Source organism: Danio aesculapii, chromosome 19 (assembly GCF_903798145.1).
Source record: "Danio aesculapii chromosome 19, fDanAes4.1, whole genome shotgun sequence".
Lineage (NCBI taxonomy): Eukaryota > Metazoa > Chordata > Actinopteri > Cypriniformes > Danionidae > Danio > Danio aesculapii.
In genome coordinates, this window is record NC_079453.1 from 42,281,827 (window position 1) to 42,303,267 (window position 21,441).

Sequence of the window (21,441 nt, forward strand, 5' to 3'; positions counted from 1 at the left end):
TTTTGTGTTAAAAGAAACGGTATACAATCACATTTTAAACTGATTATGACAAACAGTAATTGCTGCATTCAGACACTGTCCATATTACAGTATTGGGTTACACTTTATTTTAAAGTGATGTAGTGACAGTGTGATTCAATTATCTAGTGAGTCCCAAGTGATTCATTTATCTAGTGAGTACTATTAATTAATTACATAATTACTTACTATATGGCCTGGATTAAAATGTGAATTAAATTTAAGGTTAGATACATGTAATTATGCATAATTCATTGTAATTAATTACTATAGTAAGTGGATGGAAGATGTGAAACAACATCACTTTCCCAGATGGGTTGCAGCTGGAAGGGCATCCGCTGTGTAAAACATATGCTGGATAAATTGGCAGTTCATTCCGCTGTGGCGACCCCAGATTAATAAAGGGACTAAGCCGAAAACAAAATAAATGAATGAGTGAATGAAACAACATCACTTTAAATTAAGCTGTTACCTTTGATGTGCTTGAAAGTAATGATGACGATGATGATGATGATGATGATAATAATAACAATAATAACAATAATAATAATAATAATAATAATAATAATAATAATAATAATAATAATAATAATAATAATAATAATGCTCTATTGGTGAATTGAATAAACTAAGTGTGTATGGGTGTTTCCCAGTACTGGGTTGCGGCTATAAGGGATCTGCTATGTATAACATATCCTGGAATAGTTGGCAGTTCATTCCGCTGTAATGTCTTTTAAAATAGAGACTTAGCTGACGGATGAATGAATAAATAATAATAATATTGTATTTAAGTGGCTGGTACATTGGCTCATTGTGTTGAGTTCTCTGTACTATGGCTAGAATAATGCAAGGGATAGCCAGCCAGGCCTTTGTTCGCATTGCTGGCAAATTGGATTTGATTTTCAAATTGGATCTACAGGATTGATTGTCTCCACATTGTCTTTGAGCAAGTGTTGAAATCTGATTTAGTGCTCCGTATCTGCTGGATCTACATCAGTTGCTGGAGTAATGATGTGCGTCAGGCCAATGCCAAGAGACTACAGCAGTGGGTAGCTGTCAATGAGAGGACAGAAAACTGTAAAAATTTGTCTCATTTTGCTCATGTCCTTCAAAACATCTTGTCATTACGTTGAACCCGCAAGATGCTTGAAACAACATAAATGACAAAGTGATTTTAGGCATTTGAGCATATTCTGTTCAAAACTGCTGACTCGTTATTTACACCCCAAATGTTGTTTACTTCACTATGTGGGGGGGGGGGGTATATTTAGATGGAGATAATTCTAAATAATGAATATTTTGATCCACACCAAAAGATCTAAAACAAAAGTGAAGTGCTGCTGGAGTCAACAGTACAAATATTGTTTCTGCAGAGAAGGAGGATCTTAACATTGTTTCTAAATATTCAAGAAGTTGGATAGCAGGCGTATTTCCAATAAGACCATAAATGGACCGTTTAATATTTCATTAAAGTCCTGGTTAACTGGACATTGCTGAGACATTTATTTCAGTATGTTGATGTACTTCTGACTGAAATGGAATATTGAGTACGGGGCGGGGCTTTCTTTTTGCATGTCATTTACTAATAGCAAATTAACGGTAAGAATATTGTAGCTGAAGCCATAAAACATGGAAGCAAATGGTCAGATTTTGATTGAAGATTATCAAGACCAATGCCAAGAGACTACAGTGGGTAATTGTCATTGAGAGGCCAGAAAACTGCACGATTTGCCTCATTTTGCTCATGTCCTTCGCAACATCTTGTCATTGTGCTGAATCTGCAAGATGCTTGAAACAACATAAATGACAAAGAGATTTTAGGCATTTGAGCATATTCTGTCCAAATCTGCTGACTTGTTATTTACACAGCAAATTGTTTTTTACTTAAAGGTGCAGGGGAGCGCGGGGCACAAAGTAACGCGGGGTTAAATGTAACACCGAGTTTTAAGGTATTTGCTCAGGGTTAACCATGGCATGCTTCTGAGGTTTTCACCACAGTGTCGGCAGACGTCTTCCTGCCAATTATTGAAAAATTTCGGCGAAATTTGGATGAGAAACACAGGAGAAACCATTTTTGCAGCATAAAAGTATTTTTATTATTCTCTATATTTTTTTATTTAAAAAAAAATCTGTGAACGTATGAATGTAAAATCTTATATTGTTGTGATCACCGTCTTCTAGGCTAAAAGATTAAACCATTTTTAAAAATGTAAGAAACAGTGACTGCTAGCCAGTTTTGAGGAAAACATGACACAGTGGGTTTAGTTGTAACAGGGTGTTACAATTAAGCCACACACTGTTGGACACCAATTAAACTAACAAAATATTTTCTTGAATTTTAAGTGTAATGTTGAGAACTTTTGAAATAAAAATGTTTTTTAATAGTAAATATTAGTTTAATAGAAAAAAAGATATATATTTTATTGCTGATAATGCAAATAAATTCATTGTATAATAATGAATAAATGGATATTAATGCAAATACATTCAAATGTGTTTATCCAATAAACAAATAAATACATAAACATTCTGTGCTATGTAGAACAACAAAGAAATGAGCCAATTACTGAGGAAATATAGCTCCTATTTAAAGTAAACAGAAATTAAATTAACTGTGTATAATCTGCCTTTATATGCATGTGTTACAACTAACCCCCTGTCTTTTACAACTTGCCCTGCAGGTGGGGTAAATAGTAACATTTTTACTCCTGGCACTTTTGGCAATACTGCACAGAAACCATAGGTCCGGCGATCATAATTCCAGTGCTCATTTGTAGGGGAGGGTTTGTGTGTTGTTGGTAAAAAAAATATGGTGTGTCTAACCCCAGTACTTTGTTCATTATTTGACCAAAACCAAAAAGTGTTACTTTGTGCCTCGCTCTTCCCTATTTAGATGGAGATTATTCTGAATAATGAACACTTATGCGTGGCAAAACAAGATTGTGCTTTTTGGAGGTGATGCTAAAACAAAAGTGAGTCTGATTTAGTATAAAGCCAAATGCGTGCTCCTGGACTCAACAGTACAAATACTGTTTCTGCAGAGATGGAGGATGTTGAAGCATTATTTCTAAATATTCAAACAGTTGGATAACGTTGAGCGTCTTTTCAGGCATATTTCCAATAAGACCATAAATGGACCGTTTAATATTTCATTACAGTCAGCGTGAACAGGAAGTTGCTGAGACTTTTATTTCAGTATGTTGATGTACTTCCAACTGAAATAGAATATTAAGTAGAGGGGCGGGGCTTTCTTTTTACACATCATTCACTTTCAGCAAACTAATGGTAAGAAGGAAGTGGTTAAGAATAATGTAGCTGAAGCAATGAAACACGCAAGCTAATGGTCAGATTTTGATTGAAGATTATCAAGACCAATGCTAAGAGACTACAGCAGTGGGTAGCTGTCATTGAAAGGACAGAAAACTGCAAAATTTGCCTCATTTTACTCATGTCTTTATTATTATACACGCAAAATCGACAGTGTGGCGCAGTGGGTAGCACTGTCGCATCAAAGCAAGAAGGTTGCTGGTTCGAGCCCCAGCTTGGTCACTTGGCATTTCTGTATGGAGTTTACATGTTGTCCCTGTGTTGGCATGGGTTTCCCTCACAGTCCAAACAGATGTGCTGTAGGTGAATTGAGTAAGCTAAATCGTCCGTAGTGTATGTGTGCTTTGACCCACCTTGTAAAAATGAGATGTTACGAGACATCAACATGGTGCGGCTAAATATCAACTTCGATATAAACAGCCTTGAGAGTAAGTAAAGAATATAAAAGCTGAAAAGTTTAGTCTAGTAGCCATTTCAAGTTATCTGTACTTAAACATTTAAGTTAATTCAATAAAGAGACCACATTTGGTCAACTCAATTAATTGAGTTGTCGATTTCTCATTACTCAAACCAACTGAGGGAATTACTTTCCTTAACCCTTTACCGCATGGTGTTGCCATATGGCAACATGTTATTTATTTTCATTTCATTTCCCTGCCATTGTTTCTTTAAGACCAATATTGGAAAGAGAAGACCTTAGCTTAGCCAATGATGTGCTTTGGCTAAGTCACATGACATGCAGTGTTTTTCTGTGGCGTGATTTCTGACAGACTGGCTTTTATTGTGAGTAAATGCTGAATGCAAATGTAAACGTCAATAAAAACAAAAGATCAAATTATGTCAGATCTTCAAAAAAAGTTCTGATGACATATTCACATGAAAAAGTTTTTATCAAATTAGTTTTTTGTTAATCGATCAAATGGCAACACTGTCCAATAGTGGAATGTGCAACATTGCAATAGCTTAGCTAGCTAGCAAGGATAGCTGTGATCTTTTAAGTTGTAACAATAACAACATGAATGCTATAAGTATAATGTTGATTGGGGATATGGTAATGACATTTGAATTATAGATTAAATCACATGTTAATGGCAATACTTTTGATTAGATATAAATACAAAGAACAGTGTATTAGTGAGCAGCACCATGTTTTATGGTAAGTGAAAGAAGAAAAGAACAGAACTGGCTTTTCCAGCCGATGAAAGTGAGGATGAGATGGGTTTGAGTGACCATGAGAATGATGCAGATTGGACATTTGATAAGAGCAGTAATGCAGACAGGTAAGTTAGCTCAGAGGCAGATAAGACAGACCTCGTATATTATATAGAATAATATATAAACATTGTTAGCTAGTAGCTACATTATTCTGATGCATCTGGATATACTAGACTTGTTATTTATTTGTTATAATATTTACTGGAGAACATATTTATATTTACTGTATGTTGTATTCATGATAACACAAAATTATATTTGTTTTTAATTAATAATCAGCGAGAAAGAATGGAATAAATGAAAGCTGTTGGGATATGAGTCGTTGAAAAGTGTATATAAGGTGTCATTTATAAGTTCTGTGATAAAGCTTATAATACTGCAACTCCAATTAAATCATCTCAAACAACAAAATTAGGAAAAAAATGGAAAAGGAAAAGGAAAGTTAGATCCACTATTTGATGTTGTTGCAATATGGCAACATATCATAGTAAGTACCTTAAAAAAAAATTTCCCAAAAACTTCTTTTACTGCACTTCAAGTTAAGCCATTCTGCGAAAAGAAAAACTGACAAATATATATATATATATATATATATATATATATATATATATATATATATATATATATATATATATATATATATATATATATATATATATATATATATATATATATATTATGGTTTTATATATATATTATGGTTTTATCATAATGCGTGTAGTAGAGTGTGAAATCATTTAAGTCGTCTCAGCTTATTAGGGTTTACAGTTTAGTAGTGTTAGTTAATGGTTTGTCAGTACCAACAATTGTAACTTAAAATTAAGTGGTATCAAAATAAACATTGTTAATGTAGATTGTAAGACATCCAAATTTCCAGATAGTGTGGATTTGAAAAGTCAGAGGCATTTTAATTTAGCTCTAAAAGAATATTTGCAGAGTGCAGTATTGATCATGCACTGCATACGTGATTTAAAGGGTAGTTCATCCAAAAATGACAAATCTGTCATCACTTTTACTCCGTATGTGAGTTTTTTTCTTGTTGAACACATAAGAATCTGATAGGTAGCACCCATTTACTTCAATAGTATTTTTTTTCCCTACAACGGAAGTTAATGGGTGCCAGAAACCGGCAGTCTTCATACTATCTTCTTTTGTGTTCAACAGAAGAAAGGGAGAGTAGATAATGAGGCAATTAAAACATTTTGGGGTGAACTATCCCTTTAAGTCAGTTATAAAAAAATCTGATTTGGATAAATGTCCCCGCTGCTATAGTCAGCAGTGAAAAGACCTTTTCTGCTTGATGAGATGGAGGACATTGAAAGAGGGCGTCTTACCATTATTTCTGAATATTCAAGCAGTTGGATAGCATCCATAAAGCGATTATCTGTCACTCCTCTGAATGCTTAATCTCTGCTGTCGCGGTGTCGCCATTAACACATTTTGCCATTACAATACACATTGTGCCCTCTGGCTTAGAGGACAAAACGATCCACTTTCCCTTCAAGTGCTTTGAAAATTATGCATTTAAAATATCAGGCATTGAAGTCATAACTACAGATGGTATTTCGAATGTCAAACGCCCTGCTGTTGGCTACACTTTATTCAAATTTAGAGAGCTTATAGCAACTTATGATCAGGTGGTATGTTCTATAGAGATTAGTTGAGGACTTCATTTTGTTGCATTCATTCTGAATCATAATGTCGCTTTTTGACATTTTGCACAAGCCTTTTGGTACTGACCTTGTCTGGCAGTGGGCCACTTTGACACTCATCGTAGCATGACGTATCTCTAACCTTCTTCACCCATCGACTTTTCCTTGAACCGTTTTTTTGCCAGCCCATTTCATTTTCATTGAGTTGAATGGCAAAGGGTCTCCAGCTCACAAAAGCCAACCTCTTGTCATTTCTCCCCTACAGAACTCGCCTGGAGGAGCTGCGAATGTTTCTTGAAAATGAAACGTGGGAATTGTGCCCTGTGAAGTCCAACTTCAGTATCGCCCAGCTCCACGTAAGCCCTAAAGCCATTGAGAGTGGTGTAAAATAATGAATTTCAAATACTCAGATTACTGTAATTGAGTAGTTTTGAGTAGTTATCAAGCATTGTGCTTTGATAAGGCGTTATCACAAGCTAAGACTCTTTAGTTGTGCTTTGTTACATTCAGTATTTAAAATGTCACCAGTGTTACCAGTTGAAACCTAAAGTGGTGATAAGGTAACCTAGGAAAGTATTGAACGTGTCACTATTTTTCTCAGAAAACATTTCTAAAGGTGCTGTTGACTTGAAATTTTCACCAGATGTTGAAAGCAACCAAAGAAATCCATATATGCCAAGAAAACAATATAATTAGTTTTCAAAGTAAGTTATGTGTAATAAAATTAAATGACACAGGGAAAAAGTATTGAACACATAAAGAAAGGAAGGTGTAGAAAGGCAGTGAAAGCCCAGACAGCAGCTGAAATCTCTCAGTAGTTCTTCAGCAACTCTCTGCCCTTCCTCATTCTAAATTACTTTTAGCTGCTTTAGTCCAACATCTACATTAGCAGGATGATGAAGAAACCAGGGTGGACATTTCAGCAGACAATGATTCAAAACACAGACAAGGAAACTTCAGAGAAAGAAAATAAAGCTGTAGAATGGCCCAGCCAATCACCTGACTTGAATCCAATAGAAAATACAAAATAAAGATCAGATTTTATAGACAAGACCCACAGAACCCTCAAGATGTTTAAACTCTGTTGAAGTCTGTGAAAAACTCACACCTGAGCTATTCATGTGACTTCATTCTCAATCTGAGAGACATCTTTAAGCTGCTGTCATTAAAATAACCTTTTATACAAAGTATTAAATACATTTCAGTAGTTCAGTACTTACTCCTAATGTCATTCCATTATTATTACACACAACTCATTTTTCAGATTTTTTTGTTTTGTTTTATTTTTATGTTTGTATTGTTTGGGTTTTTACCAAAATCTGGTTCAATTCCATGTCAACAGCTCCTTTAGAGATATTATTCCCAGAAAAAAAAAATATGACGTGTTCAATACTTATTTTACCCGATGTAATTTACTGTACTCTATGCTTCCTGTACACACCCTGGGTCAGAAAGTGTTCTTTATGCGAGCCGATACTGAAATAATAAGCTAAATCCACACTGTGTGCTATTCTAACCAAATAGTAGACATTTTTTGTTGATCATCTTCCTTCAGATTTTCTGTCTTGCTGTAATGGACCGCTTTTATATGCATTTTAAATCTAACGAAAAGCTTGACAACTTGATAAATGAGGGTAAGCATCATCACTGATTGTATTCCAGCATAAGCTGTTTTCTCTCCTAGTCAGGGTGCCATCCGTCTCAAAACAAATTACACTCTGGAACGCCGGAATATTCACCCGAGAGTATCTGCCGAATAAACCGAAATGCATCTCTTTCAATTATTATATGCTAAACAGGGTCTCACTCTTGATAAACTGTTCTCTGATGGACCTTTTAAGCAGTTTTTGTGCTGAATATACAGGTGTTTTCTTAAAGAACTGCACTAGAGAAAATGGGTGTTGAAAAGCACACGAGTGAATGGCGTAATCAACGGTGCTCTTTAATGAGACATATTTCCATGATGATTTCTTGCCGGAGCTCTGATGTGCAGAGTAGTTCAACCATAAGAACTAAGCTATTGTGCTTTCACCTTTGCATCTCAGTTTTTGTTTTTTATTTTTAGTATGTTCAGAGTTTTCAATATAAACCTTAATGCATTTTTAATATTTATCCAATACTCTTTGGATGGCTAATAAACACACACACAGTATCATTAAAGCCAGTCCACCTAGTCTCTCACCGCTGATTGCGCAAACACAACACATATTTAGCAAACAAACAACAAATAAAGAAGTGCAGGTTGGGATTTTTGTGACCTGTTTTAGTTATTTGATCTGCATGGGACGTCTTTGTTTCTCTTCTTTTTCAGGAGTTTAAGTTCATGGGTCAGTGTCGTTCTCCTTCAGTGTCTCCCAGCAGGCAGCCAGAATCCACAGATCTGCTGGAGCTTTCTCTGTTCGAGCAGTACCTGCAGGGTGGAAACCCCTTCGAGATGCAGATTGACAACAAAGAAGAGGAGACTGAGGACGTCCTGGCTTCTAATGGGGTATATAGTAGTTTAAATGATGTTCATGTTATGAACAATATTACAAACTATAGAATATACAGCTGAAGTACATAATATTTTACTAGATATTTTTAAGATACTAATATTCAGCTTAAAGTAACATTTAAAGGCTTAATTAGGTTAATTAGGCAAGTTCAGGTAATTAGGCAAATCATTGTATAATGGTGGTTTGCTCTGTAGACTAGTGTTTCCCAACCCTGTTCCTGGAGGCACACCAACAGTACATATTTTGGATGTCTCCGTTATCTGACCCATTAATTTCAGGTTTTGGAGTCTCTTCTGATGTTATGATGAGATGATTCAGGTGTGTTTGATTAGGGAGAGGTTGAAAATGTGGACTGTTGGTGTGCCTTCAGGAACAGGGTTGGGAAACACTGCTGTAGACAATCAAAGAAAAATGCTAAAGGGGGGCTAATAATATTGACCTTAAAATGTTTTTTTAATTAAAAACTGCTTCTGTTCTAGCTGAAATAAAACAAATAAGACTTTCTCCAGAAAAAATAAATATTATAGAAAATACAGTGAAAAATTCTTACCTCTGTTAAACATCATTTGGGAAATATTTCAAAAAGACACAAAAATTCACTGCAGGGCTGATAAATATGCTTTCAACAGTAGATATACAAATAAAGGTTGAGTAAATGATGACGGAATTTCCATTTTTGGGTGAACTTTACCTTTAAGACAAGACACTGCAGGCAAAAATAGACTTTTCATGCAAGTTTCAATTTTGAAATGTCAGTTTTTTTTCAGTCTAAACATACAGAAAGCAAGTTTAAAGCTCTCTTTTATTGCACTTCATCAATTTGTACGTGCAGATTTCAGTGAACACTTACACCAAAATATACCTTTTTTTCATATCTATATTCTGAAGGTTTAAACAGAGGGAGATGTTTATAATTTGCCTGACTGTGAGAAAAAAACTGAAAATGCTGTATTTTTAATACATCAATGAAGTGATAAATAAACCTCCCCAAATCTCGTATTAAAATCATGATAAAGTAATGTGTATTTTTATAGCGCATTTATCGTGTATGGCCATGCACCCAAAGTTCTTCACAATCATGAGGGGGGTCTCTCCACACCACCACTTGGATGATACAACGGCACCAGTGCGCTCACCACACACTAGCTATAGGTGGAGTTAAGACACAGTGATCGAGCCAATTTGGTAGATGGGAATGATTGGGAGTCTATAATGGATAAGGGGCAGTGGAGGGAGTTTCCCCAGGACACTAAACTAGGGTTACACCCCGACTCCTTTTATGGGAAGTGCCATGGGATTTTTAATAACGGCGCTCACTGACAATATAGTGTCCCCTTCACTTTACTGGGGTATTGGAACTCACACAGACCCCTGCTGGCCTCACTAACACCACTTCCAACAGCAACCTAGTTTTCACATGCGGTTTCCCATCTAGGTACCAGGCACAGCCCTGCTTAGCTCCAGTGCTTTTGGGCTGCAGGGTGATATGGCTGTGGCCATAAAATAATTAAACATTAATTTTGAGCCTGACTCAAACGAGTGTACAGATTTTTGTGCTGGAAAAGTGTCAAATGACAATATTTTTATTATGGTCCATGTGTAAACTTTACACTTTAGGAAACTTGGAATGAAAATGATTTGCAACACTTAGTTTAATCAGTCAACTGCGGAAGTGTGGGCTGATAAATATTTGTTATCTTTAACCCGATTTTTCTGCAGTGCCTTTCTCTAAATCACATTTAGGCCTGTTCCAATTCTGTTTAGCTTGAAGGCATAAGGCTAAGGGGAAGGGCTAAATCTTCGAATAAAGATTTTTTTTAGGACCACACTCGAAACCAAGGGGTAAGAAAATTTCCCAGAATACACCTGCTGCAACGGCAGGATCACTGCACCCAGAATTGAGGAGATCCACAAATTAGTATTTTTTGTCATTATTATGAATTTTTACAACAAATAAGCACATGTTTTAATATATTCATAACTGCATTCGTGTTTTACCTTCAGGCTTAAAAAAAAGCTAAAATAAAAACCGCTAAATTTTGCGATCAATAATCCATAATCATAACTCCTTTACTGCAGTCCCACAACATTCTGACACTCGATGACACTCGAATCCCCTTCAGTAATGTCTAGTGCCTGGGAATGAGCTTTTTACAGTGTCTGCTATAATGTTAGTGTTGTTTTTTGTGTGAATATGGCCACTGTGTAAATGCACAGTATTACGATCTTATTGCCATATTTGATCGTTATGATAACATAATATATGCCTTCAGTGATTTCCTGAAGATAAATACCAGAAAATAACACAACTGGACTAACTACAGCAGTCGTGTTCGTCTGATGTCATATGAAGCAAGAGATCGCGATGATATATGATGACGTGTGCAGTGTTGTAGTGGTGTCCCATTTCTTAGAGGTAAATTTTAAAGCCCTTCCCCTTCACACTCGGTTTTAAGGGCCAAGGGGAAGGGGTAGGGGTACAAAAATAGAATTGGTATTGGGCCTTAATTCCAACTGTATGGGGTTGAAGATTGCTTGTTTATTAGTGTGTACTGTATTTCTTTGCTAATATTTAAGTTAAAGAGATAGTTCATGCAAAACTGCAGTCTTTCATTTACTCACCTTCATTCATTAACTTTCCTTCAGCTTAGTCCCTAATTCATCAGGGGTCACCACAGCAGAATGAACCGCCAACTTATCCAGCATATGTTTTACACAGCGGATGCCCTTCTAGCTGCAACCCAGTATTGGGAAACCCCCATACACACTGGCATTCAGACATACACTACAGCCAATTTAGTTTATTCAATACACCTATTAAGCATTTCGAGGGATGTAAACAAAAACAATAGTCCCAACCTATTTCCTGCTTTACATTTTTAATTTCTATAGCTTCCAAGAATCCAAAAAGAGCCGCATATTGATAATGTCATGAGAGCTGTTTTAACATTAAGCTATGATTGAATTGCCTCTTGTTACAGTTATGAAATAGTTTGATAACAAGCAGGAAATGTTCATGGGCCAGTGACATCACCACATTGAAATGGTCTACAACGCATGTCTTTAGACCAGGCATGGGCAAACTCGATCCTCGAGGGCCGGTGTCCCTGCAGAGTTTTGCTCCAACACTATTCAAACACACCTGAACACCCTAATTAGTGTCTTCAAGATCACTAGAAAGCTACAAGCAGGTGTGTTTGATTAGGCTTGGTGCAAAACTATGCAGGGACACCGGCCCTCCAGGATCGAGTTTGCCCATCCCTGCTTTAGACTGTGGGGTAAACCGGAGCAACCGGAGGAAACCCACACCAACACAGGGAAAACAAACAAATACCATGCAGAAATGCCAACTGACCCAGCCGGCACTCGAACCAAAGACCTTCTTGCTGTGACAGTGCTAACCACTGAGCCATGGGACCGCTGAAGACTTTCTTTCTTGTGTTAAACACTAAAGAAGATCTTTTGAAGAACGATGGAAACCCGTAACAATTGAGTTCAGTAGTTTTTGTCTTTCCAAAGTATTTTATTTTCAGTAGACAAATGAAACTTTCAAAGCTTTCTAACCATATGAGGGTGAGAAAACAGTGAATAAATGTTCATTTTTGGGTGAACTATCCCTACTTTTCATTTAACGTTTTTTTCCCATAAAGCATCTCCTGTGCTTGAATAATTCCACCATTTCTAAACCTTTTAATATTTTCACAGCCCTCTTTATTACACTGATATCCATTCAACACATTTCAACAATATTTATGCTGCGCTTTTTGGCATCAGGCTTGAGCAAACAGTCATTTTACGATGGTTTACAGTTACATTTATAGTTGTACTAGATGCTTGCCAAACTGACTGCAAAATGGGGAAACTAAATAGAAGTGAAAATGGGATGCATAAATATTTGGTAACGTTAAGTGGCTCATTGTCCTTAGAAGTGTTGACAGAGGCCATTACGTGTGTGTGGAGCGAATACTCATCATTATTAAAGCTCTGATGTGCCTGGCGTCTCTGATGATGCTGCTGTAATGAGAGCAAATTAAGTATATTGATGAAAAAAACAGTCCAGCCTTTCCTACTAGTGCTTTTACCCTGAGAGAGAGTACAAAGTGTTTTGTTGGTAACTAAGCACAATGTGATGCATTCATCCACTTTAGGCTTTACATAAAACACTTTACGTCATTTTCATCACAGGCCAGAGGGGTTGTTTAGGGATACTTTTATTTATGTTCAATCTTAAGCATGGAATATTTAAAGGTGCTTTAATTTAAGGAGAAGCTAAGCTGGATCATTGGGCTCTTTTTATAATCGTTTACTTATAATAAATGCTGGGTTATTGTTTCCCTGTGTTGGGTCAAATTTTCGAACCTAACGTTGGGTTAAAAACTTTATTTTAATTTTTTTGAAGTCAGAATTATTAGCTCCCCTGTTTATTTTTTCCCCAATTTTATTTTAACGGAGAGAAGATTTTTTTCAACACATTTCTAAACATAATAGTTTAATAACTAATTTCTAATAACTGATTTATTTTACCTTTGCCATGACGGCAGTAAATAATATTTGACTAGATATTTTTCAAGACACTTCTATACAGCTTAAAGTGACATTTAAAGGCTTAACTAGGTTAATTAGGTTAACTAGGCAGGTTAGGGTAATTAGGCAAGTTATTGCATAACGATGGTGTAAATATTTTAATATATACACATATATATGATATATATATAGATGCGCATATATATGATATATATATATATATATATATATATATATATATATATATATATATATATATATATATATATATATATATATATATAAATACACATATATATATAAATACACATATATATATATATAAATACACATATATATATAAATACACATATATATATATAAATACACATATATATGATATATGAGCAATATCACAGCAGATAATCACAGCAGCAATATCCTAGCAGTGCGATGTGGCTATATATCGTCGCTGGTAGGAGGCATGAATTGGCACGAGGCACCAGGCCAAGTGCCTTAGTGTCCGACCAGTGACTATATGCAGCCACATCGGACTGCTATGAGTCGGATATTGCATTTATACAGTAGTTCGATGGCATAATCATGTATTTGAAAAAAGAAACACGGAGAGCTGCAGCTAACGTCAGAACAGCAGAATCTGTTTCTACTTCACAAACGTCACTTTAGAGCTAGTATTTGAATGATTCTCTTGCGTAATATCTAAAGTGATGACAAAACATGTGAGCTTGCTCACATTTTAAGATTATAAGGCTGAACGGCATGAAATGCCATCAGTCTACAGAGATTTCCCAGTATTTCTCTGTTGCAAGTGGGAGATCACAATAATTAACCCCAAAAAAGCCAAAGCAATGCAATCACTACTAGATTACTGTTGTGTTTGTGATAAGGAAAAATGCTAAACACATTCCTTCTTTCTTTCTGTTTACTGAACTAGTCTGCAGTAACGAAAACTTTATTCACCTTATTCACCGTTACACTTTCCCCCATTCAAAAAGATACGAGTGACATGTCTTGTGTATTCTATAGTCTTTGGTGATACACAAGGGTGAAGAGACTGAACAAGCTGTCAGCCAATCAGATTCAAGAACCAGATAGAAATGTTGTATAAATATATATATATATATATATATATATATATATATATATATATATATATATATATATATATATATATATATATATATATATATATATATATATATATATATATACAGTAAAAATCTAATACTGTCAACACTGCATATATATACAGTATATATATATATATATATATATATATATATATATATATATATATATATATATATATATATATATATATATTTGCATATTATTATAAAATGTATAAATTAACTGTTTTAAATACATTTTTGTTTTCATGATTCTTTGATGAAAATTCTTTATATTTAGTTGAACACATGAAATGGATTTTTTTTGTGATATTACACTCTTTAAAAAATGCTGGGTTGTTATAACCCAGCCTTAGGTCAAATACGGACAAATCCAATATTAGGTAATTTTTTCAGTTCAATTTAAATGACACTTTTTAACCCAGCAGTTGGCTTTTCCGTATTATTTAACATCCCAGCATTTTTACAGTGCATAAACCTCTGATCTTTTTATAAATGAATATTAAAACCTATCCTTCCCAGGATCATAAGTTAGCTTTTCTATTAACTTGTAATGATTTCACCATATAATTGATTTTCAGGGACGTCGTACTTGACGCAATGTTGCAGCTCTAACTGTAATACCACAAGATGACACTCCTCACATTTCATTTTATGCACGGCAGCCGTAATAGTTTTAGATGTATGTTTTTTGATAGCTGAAATTAGTTTTCCTTTGAACTATAATATACTGAGCTGTAGTGTTACTGTATGTTAATGTTTGTCCTTTTGACTCTCTGTGCAGTATGAGTCAGATGAGCTGGAGAAGAGCGTATATCAAGACTACGACAGTGACAGTGATGTACCCGAGGAGCTGAAACAAGACTATGTAGATGAACAGACAGGGGACGCTCCAGTGAAGAGGTCAGTACTGATTCATCTTGCAGCTGGCGTCACACACTAACACACTTTTTTTTTTTTACACTAGTGCATTTTAGTCCGGGCATCCATCCAAACTCCACAGAAACGCTAACTGGCTCAGCCGGGACTTGAACCAGCAACCTTCTTGCTGTGAGGCGACAGTGCTAACCACAGAGCCATCGCCTTGATCAAAATTCAGTTGAGATATTCATAGCATGATTGTCAGCTTGTCTCCATCGAGTGTGTAATAGCATGTTTTCAAAAACAGTCGAATATATTCCGGTCACTTGTTGAAATGCTTCATTAACCCGAGACTAAAATCAGCAGGCCGCAAACTTCTCATTTATGGATTTCATGTTTCCTTTCGGGCAGCGATTTAGTTTTAGATTCAGCCAGTGTACAGCGAACACACAAGCTATCATTAGCCTCTTATAACCAGCGAACAGCTTTAATTATTTTATGAAGAACGAGGCTTTTAAGTCCACAAGGCGTCCGTTTAGAGCCGTTCAGAGCTTTGAAGTCAACTAAAAACGTCTGGAGGAGATTGTTAAAAACGGCTCCTTTCGGGATTAAAGCACGTGGTTGTTTTGCTGACTGCATGAGTTTGCAAACTGACTCTAATCTCTACATTTCATAATCGCTCCTTGCAGTGTTTTAAGCGTGATAGAAATGCCATAAATCAAGGGAATGATTAGGCTTGTGATTCAACAGTGAAGCCTGATGAATATTTAATGGCTGTTTGTTCCTCATAAAGATGACTGACGGTTTTCGCTATAGTAAATCAGCTGCCGTATTACATGTTGCGACACTTTGACACATTTTAAAGGAGCGAGTGCTTTGCGTAATTAAAGTCACATGAATTTTCTTCAATGTGATGTTGTGGCTCTTGCTTACAAGAGGAGATTTCAGCATCGGTTTTGGATAACAATTGGAATATTTCGGGTTCAATACACTGCAAAAAATCTTACTTAGATTTTTTTTGTCTTATTTCTAATCCAAATATCTGAAAATTATTCAATCTAGAAGCATTTTCTACACAAGCAACACATATTGTTCATGGCGAAATTAAATGAGTTTTCGCTTAAAAGAAGCTAAATAATCTTTCAAGGGATAAGCAAAATAATCTTATGTCAAAGGGAAAAACAAGATTATTTTGCTCACCGCGTTGACTGATTATTTAGCTTGTTTTAAGGGAAAACTCACCTAATTTTGGTATAAAACAAGAATGTATTTTGCTTGTCTAGCAAATTCTTCCTGATTTAAGATTTTTGCTTTTGATATTTGGACTAGAAACGAGACAAAAAATCAGTAGCTAATCAATAATAAAATAATCAGTCATCAAAAAAAGTAAGAAAAGCATTTGCAGGGTACAAACTTATTTCAGTGGACAGAATATGTAGCATGTTGTTAACTAGCATAGAAATCAAGCAAAAAGCACTTACAATAGAAATAAAGGGGTCTGTTTTAAAGTATTTAGATATGTGAAGATTAGCAAGTATAAAAGATATAAAAACAACTGTGATTAAACAGTGAAGCCTGATGAATATTTAATGGCTGTTTGTTCCTCATAAAGATGACTGACGGTTTTCGCTGTAGTAAATCAGCTGCCGTATTACATGTTGCGACACTTTGACACATTTTAAAGGAGCGAGTGCTTTGCGTAATTAAAGTCACATGAATTTTCTTCAATGTGATGTTGTGACTCTTTATTACAAGCGGAGATTTCAGCTTCGGTTTTGGATAACAATTGGAATATTTCAGGTTCAATACACTGCAAAAAAAGAAAAAAATTTTTTTTTGTCTTGTTTCTAATCCAAATATCTGAAAATTATTCAATTAAGAAGCATTTTCTACACGAGCAAACATATATTGTTCATGGCGAAATAAATGAGTTTTTGCTTAAAACAAGCTAAATAATCCGTCAAGGGATAAGCAAAATAATCTTATGTCAAAGGGAAAAACAAGATTATTTTGCTCACCCCATTGGCTGATTATTTAGCTTATTTTAAGGGAAAACTCACCTAATTTTGGTATAAAACAAGAATGTATTTTGCTTGTCTAGCAAATTCTTCCTGATTTAAGATTTTTGCTTTTGATATTTGGACTAGAAACGAGACAAAAAATCAGTAGCTAATCAATAATAAAATAATCAGTCATCAAAAAAAGTAAGAAAAGCATTTGCAGGGTACAAACTTATTTTAGTGGACAGAATATGTAGCACGTTGTTAACTAGCATAGAAATCAAGCAAAAAGCACTTACAATAGAAGTGAAGGGGTCTGTTTTAAAGTATTTAGATATGTGAAGATTAGCAAGTATAAAAGATATAAAAACAACTGTGATTAAACAGTGAAGCCTGATGAATATTTAATGGCTGTTTGTTCCTCATAAAGATGACTGACGGTTTTCGCTGTAGTAAATCAGCTGCCGTATTACTTGTTGTGACACTTTGACACATTTTAATGGAGTGAATGAATAGAAGTGAAGGGGTCTGTTTTAAAGTATTTAGATATGTGAAGAATATTAAGTATAAAAGATTTTTTTTAAAACTATAAAAAGATATAAAAAAATATTTCAATATGGAAGTTTTTCTCCCATATAAAGATAAAATGTTTTCCATGACTTTTTAAATCTCAAAATTTTTACTTTAAAAGCCAAATTTAAAAGTAAATTTTAATTTGACATTATCATTTGAATACAAAGTTATAATTAGTCAATATCAGGACATACCAAGTAAAATTGTGAGTTAAAATGTTTTAATTATGAGATAAAACGCATATTTAGAATAATTTTAATCACTTTAAAAAGTGCTTTAGAAGTCACAATAAAGTACGTTTTAAAGTATTTAAAATGATGCTAAATAGTCATTAATAATCATGATTACAACTTTTCTCATAATTAGGTTTAGCATGTCATTTTTAGTTTTCTAAAGCCAAAATGCATACTTAGAATAACTTTAAATACTTTAAAAAGTAATTTATAATCCACGATAATTTTTTTAAAATATGCTAATTAGTTATTAATAGTCATTATGCATAATTAACATAATCTTGAATACTTTAATGTACAATTAAAGTCATAATAAAGTACTTTTTAAAGTATTTACATTAAAGAGCCCATATTATAGATGAAATAGGGTCATATTTAGGTTGTAAGGGTCTCCAACAACAGTCTAATATGCATGCAAGGTCAAACAACACTGTCATGGTCTTATAATCTGCATTTATTTTTAAGTAATTATTCCAGCGACTCCCATATGAATCGTTCAGCGATTCATTTGTTCCCAAACCCCTCCTCAGCGCGAAGCTAATTTGCGCTGATTGGACCGATGACAGCCTGCTGCGATTGGTCGACGACACTGACAGGCTTCAGGGCGAGACAGAGTGAAATGCCCAGCTGCTAATCAACAATATAAAAGTAGTCACAGTGCACACACGCTTCATAGGGGATTTTGGCTGCCAGTGGGTGAATGTAAATACAGACGATGGACTAGAAAATACTGACGACTAACTATTTTATCAAGCAAAAAGTCCAAGAACTGGCGAGGAGATCTCCTAGCAGTCTACTTGCTCTTTTCACACGCACACACACACACACACAGGGCCGGCGCGTCCAGAATAGAGATGGCGCGGCGGCGACACCTCCCTCACCCTTTGCGTCCTCAGTTACATCCGCGATTACCCCCCCCCCACCCCCCACCACCCAAAGCTTCGATTTCAACCGCGACAACCTTTTTTTTCTGTTAGTGGGCGGGGCCGCAGGTTTCAAATCTCCCGGGCTTGCGCGTGCAACTACTTGTGTTTCGTAGCCGCGTCATCACGAAACACCTAATGACTCGTTATCAAGACGACTCGTTTGAAGCACTATGAGTCGACTCTTTTATAGATGAATCAATAGTTATAAACACTGTACACTTACAGATTTAAGCCTTAGCTAGATATTTCACTTCACTTAGAGCTGTGTGACACACTACATGGAAGGGCATTTTCAAAAACCCATAATATGGGCTCTTTAATATTAAATAATCATTAATGCTCATAAATAATTTTATTTTCCTCATAATGACAATTTCAATGTTCCAAAGCCAAAATTCATATTTAGCATAATTTAAAATATATTAAAATGTACTCTAAGTCATGATAAAGTACTTTTTAAAGTATTTAAAATGTTGCTAGTTAGTCCTTAATGATCATACTGACAAACTTTATCTCATATTTTTGACTTAGTATGTCAATTTCAGTTTTCTAAAGCCAAAATGCATAATTATTAAATTAAAATTTAATTATTAAATTTTAATTATTAATTTTTTTTAATTATTTTTTTTATATATATTTAAATAGTTTTAATTTAATTTAATTTAATTTTGTTTTATTTTATTTACATTTTATTTTATTTTATTTTATTTTTTATTTTTTTATTTTATTTTATTTTATTTTATTTTTTATTTTTTTATTTTATTTTATTTTATTTTATTTTATTTATTTTTTTTTATATTTAAATAGTTTTAATTTAATTTAATTTAATTTAATTTTGTTTTATTTTATTTACATTTTATTTTATTTTATTTTTTTTTTTATTTTTTTTATTTTATTTATTCATTTATTTTTTCCGCCTCATTTTATTCATATTACTAATTTTTTGTGTTATTTATCAGTTAAAGTTTAATTTAGATTCACACTAAAATCAAGTGCGTTTTTTTCCTCACTTGTTTCTGTGATCTAGTTAATACATGCAGCACATATGTTCTGCAAAATGGAGAACACAGACCTAAGACAGTCTGTGAACCCAGGTTAATGAAGCAAATATGTGAATGAGGCTCTTTGGTTTTGAAGGTCGTTAAAGTGTAATGCTGATTCTGGATCTGTGTGTTCCCTCTTAATCAGCGTGTCCAGAGAAACACTTCGCAGCCAGAAGAGATCCGACTACAACCTGAACCGAGCCAATGCCCCCATCCTCACCAACACCACCCTTAACGTGATCCGCCTGGTCGGTGAGTAATTGACCTTTGACCTTAAACCCGTGCATGATAAAACTGACCCTAAGCAAAGGGACTGCAGTTTGACCCCTAATTAACTGGCTAATAGATCAATTACTATGAAGAAGGTGCATCTGTGGCTCAGCTGTGTTCTGCTTCTGCTTCCGGTCATTATGTCTGTTCTGAGCATGTGTCTGGTCATCTCTACAGCTTCATTTGAAAGCATGTTTGACGCGCAATAGGTGACGTAATGGTTTCAGGATTGGGTGTAACATCTAACAATCTGATTTGGATTGTGAATAGGTGCTGTTGTAAACCTGTGGCCATTTTGCTGTTTTGAATGACGTTTTGTATGTTAGCACTTGGGTAAAATTGTCCTGGGTTAAATGTTCTGTTTTAAATTTTTTTTTATTTTATTTTTTATTTTTTTAATTATTTTATTTAAATGTAATTTACTTTTATTTATTTATTTATTTTTCTTTTCTTTTCTTATATATGTTTTTATTTTCTTTTGTTTCATATTGTTTTGTTTTATTTTGTTTTTAATTAATTAATTTAATTTAAATGTAATTTACTGTTTATTTATTTATTTTTAATTTAATATGTTTTTTAATGTTTCTTTTTCTTTTATTTTAATTTTTTTGTTTTATTTAATTATTTTTTTGTTTGTTTTTTATTTTATCATTCTTTTTTATTGTATTTTGATGTAATTTTATTTGTTCATTAGATTTTTTATATACTTATTTGTTTTATTTAGTTTTTGTTTTATTTACCTATTTATTTTTATTTATTTATTTATTTATTTATTTATTTATTTATTTATTTATTTATTTATTTATTGTAAAAGAACTATCTTAGTGAAGAAGAAATACATTTTACTGCATATGTCATGTATGTATATTTATTAGAAATTCGCTGTTTTGGAGAGGAGGGTCAACATTTTTTTTCACTTGAGGTTTGAAGCCAAATTAGAGCAGGATAAAATTATTAAAATTTAAATTTACCTGCCAAATTAGAGCAGGATAAAATTATGACAAATTAAATTTACCTACCAGAGCAGGATAAAATTATGACAAATTAAATTAAATTAAATTTACCTACCAGAGCAGGATAAAATTATGACAAATTAAATTTACCTACCAGAGCAGGATAAAATTATGACAAATTAAATTTACCTACCAGAGCAGGATAAAATTATGACAAATTA

General features: G+C 34.0%; 1 protein-coding gene across 1 annotated transcript in view; it reads left to right on the top strand.

The window, feature by feature from the left end:
• LOC130246323 (syndetin-like) overlaps nt 1-21,441 on the top strand; it is a 382,903-nt gene that overhangs the window by 145,881 nt on the left and 215,581 nt on the right. The window contains exons 16-19 of the mRNA XM_056479201.1: nt 6,478-6,568; nt 8,524-8,700; nt 15,146-15,264; nt 20,143-20,249. Of these exons, the coding sequence (XP_056335176.1) occupies nt 6,478-6,568; nt 8,524-8,700; nt 15,146-15,264; nt 20,143-20,249 (494 nt within the window). The remainder of the gene's footprint in view (nt 1-6,477; nt 6,569-8,523; nt 8,701-15,145; nt 15,265-20,142; nt 20,250-21,441) is intronic.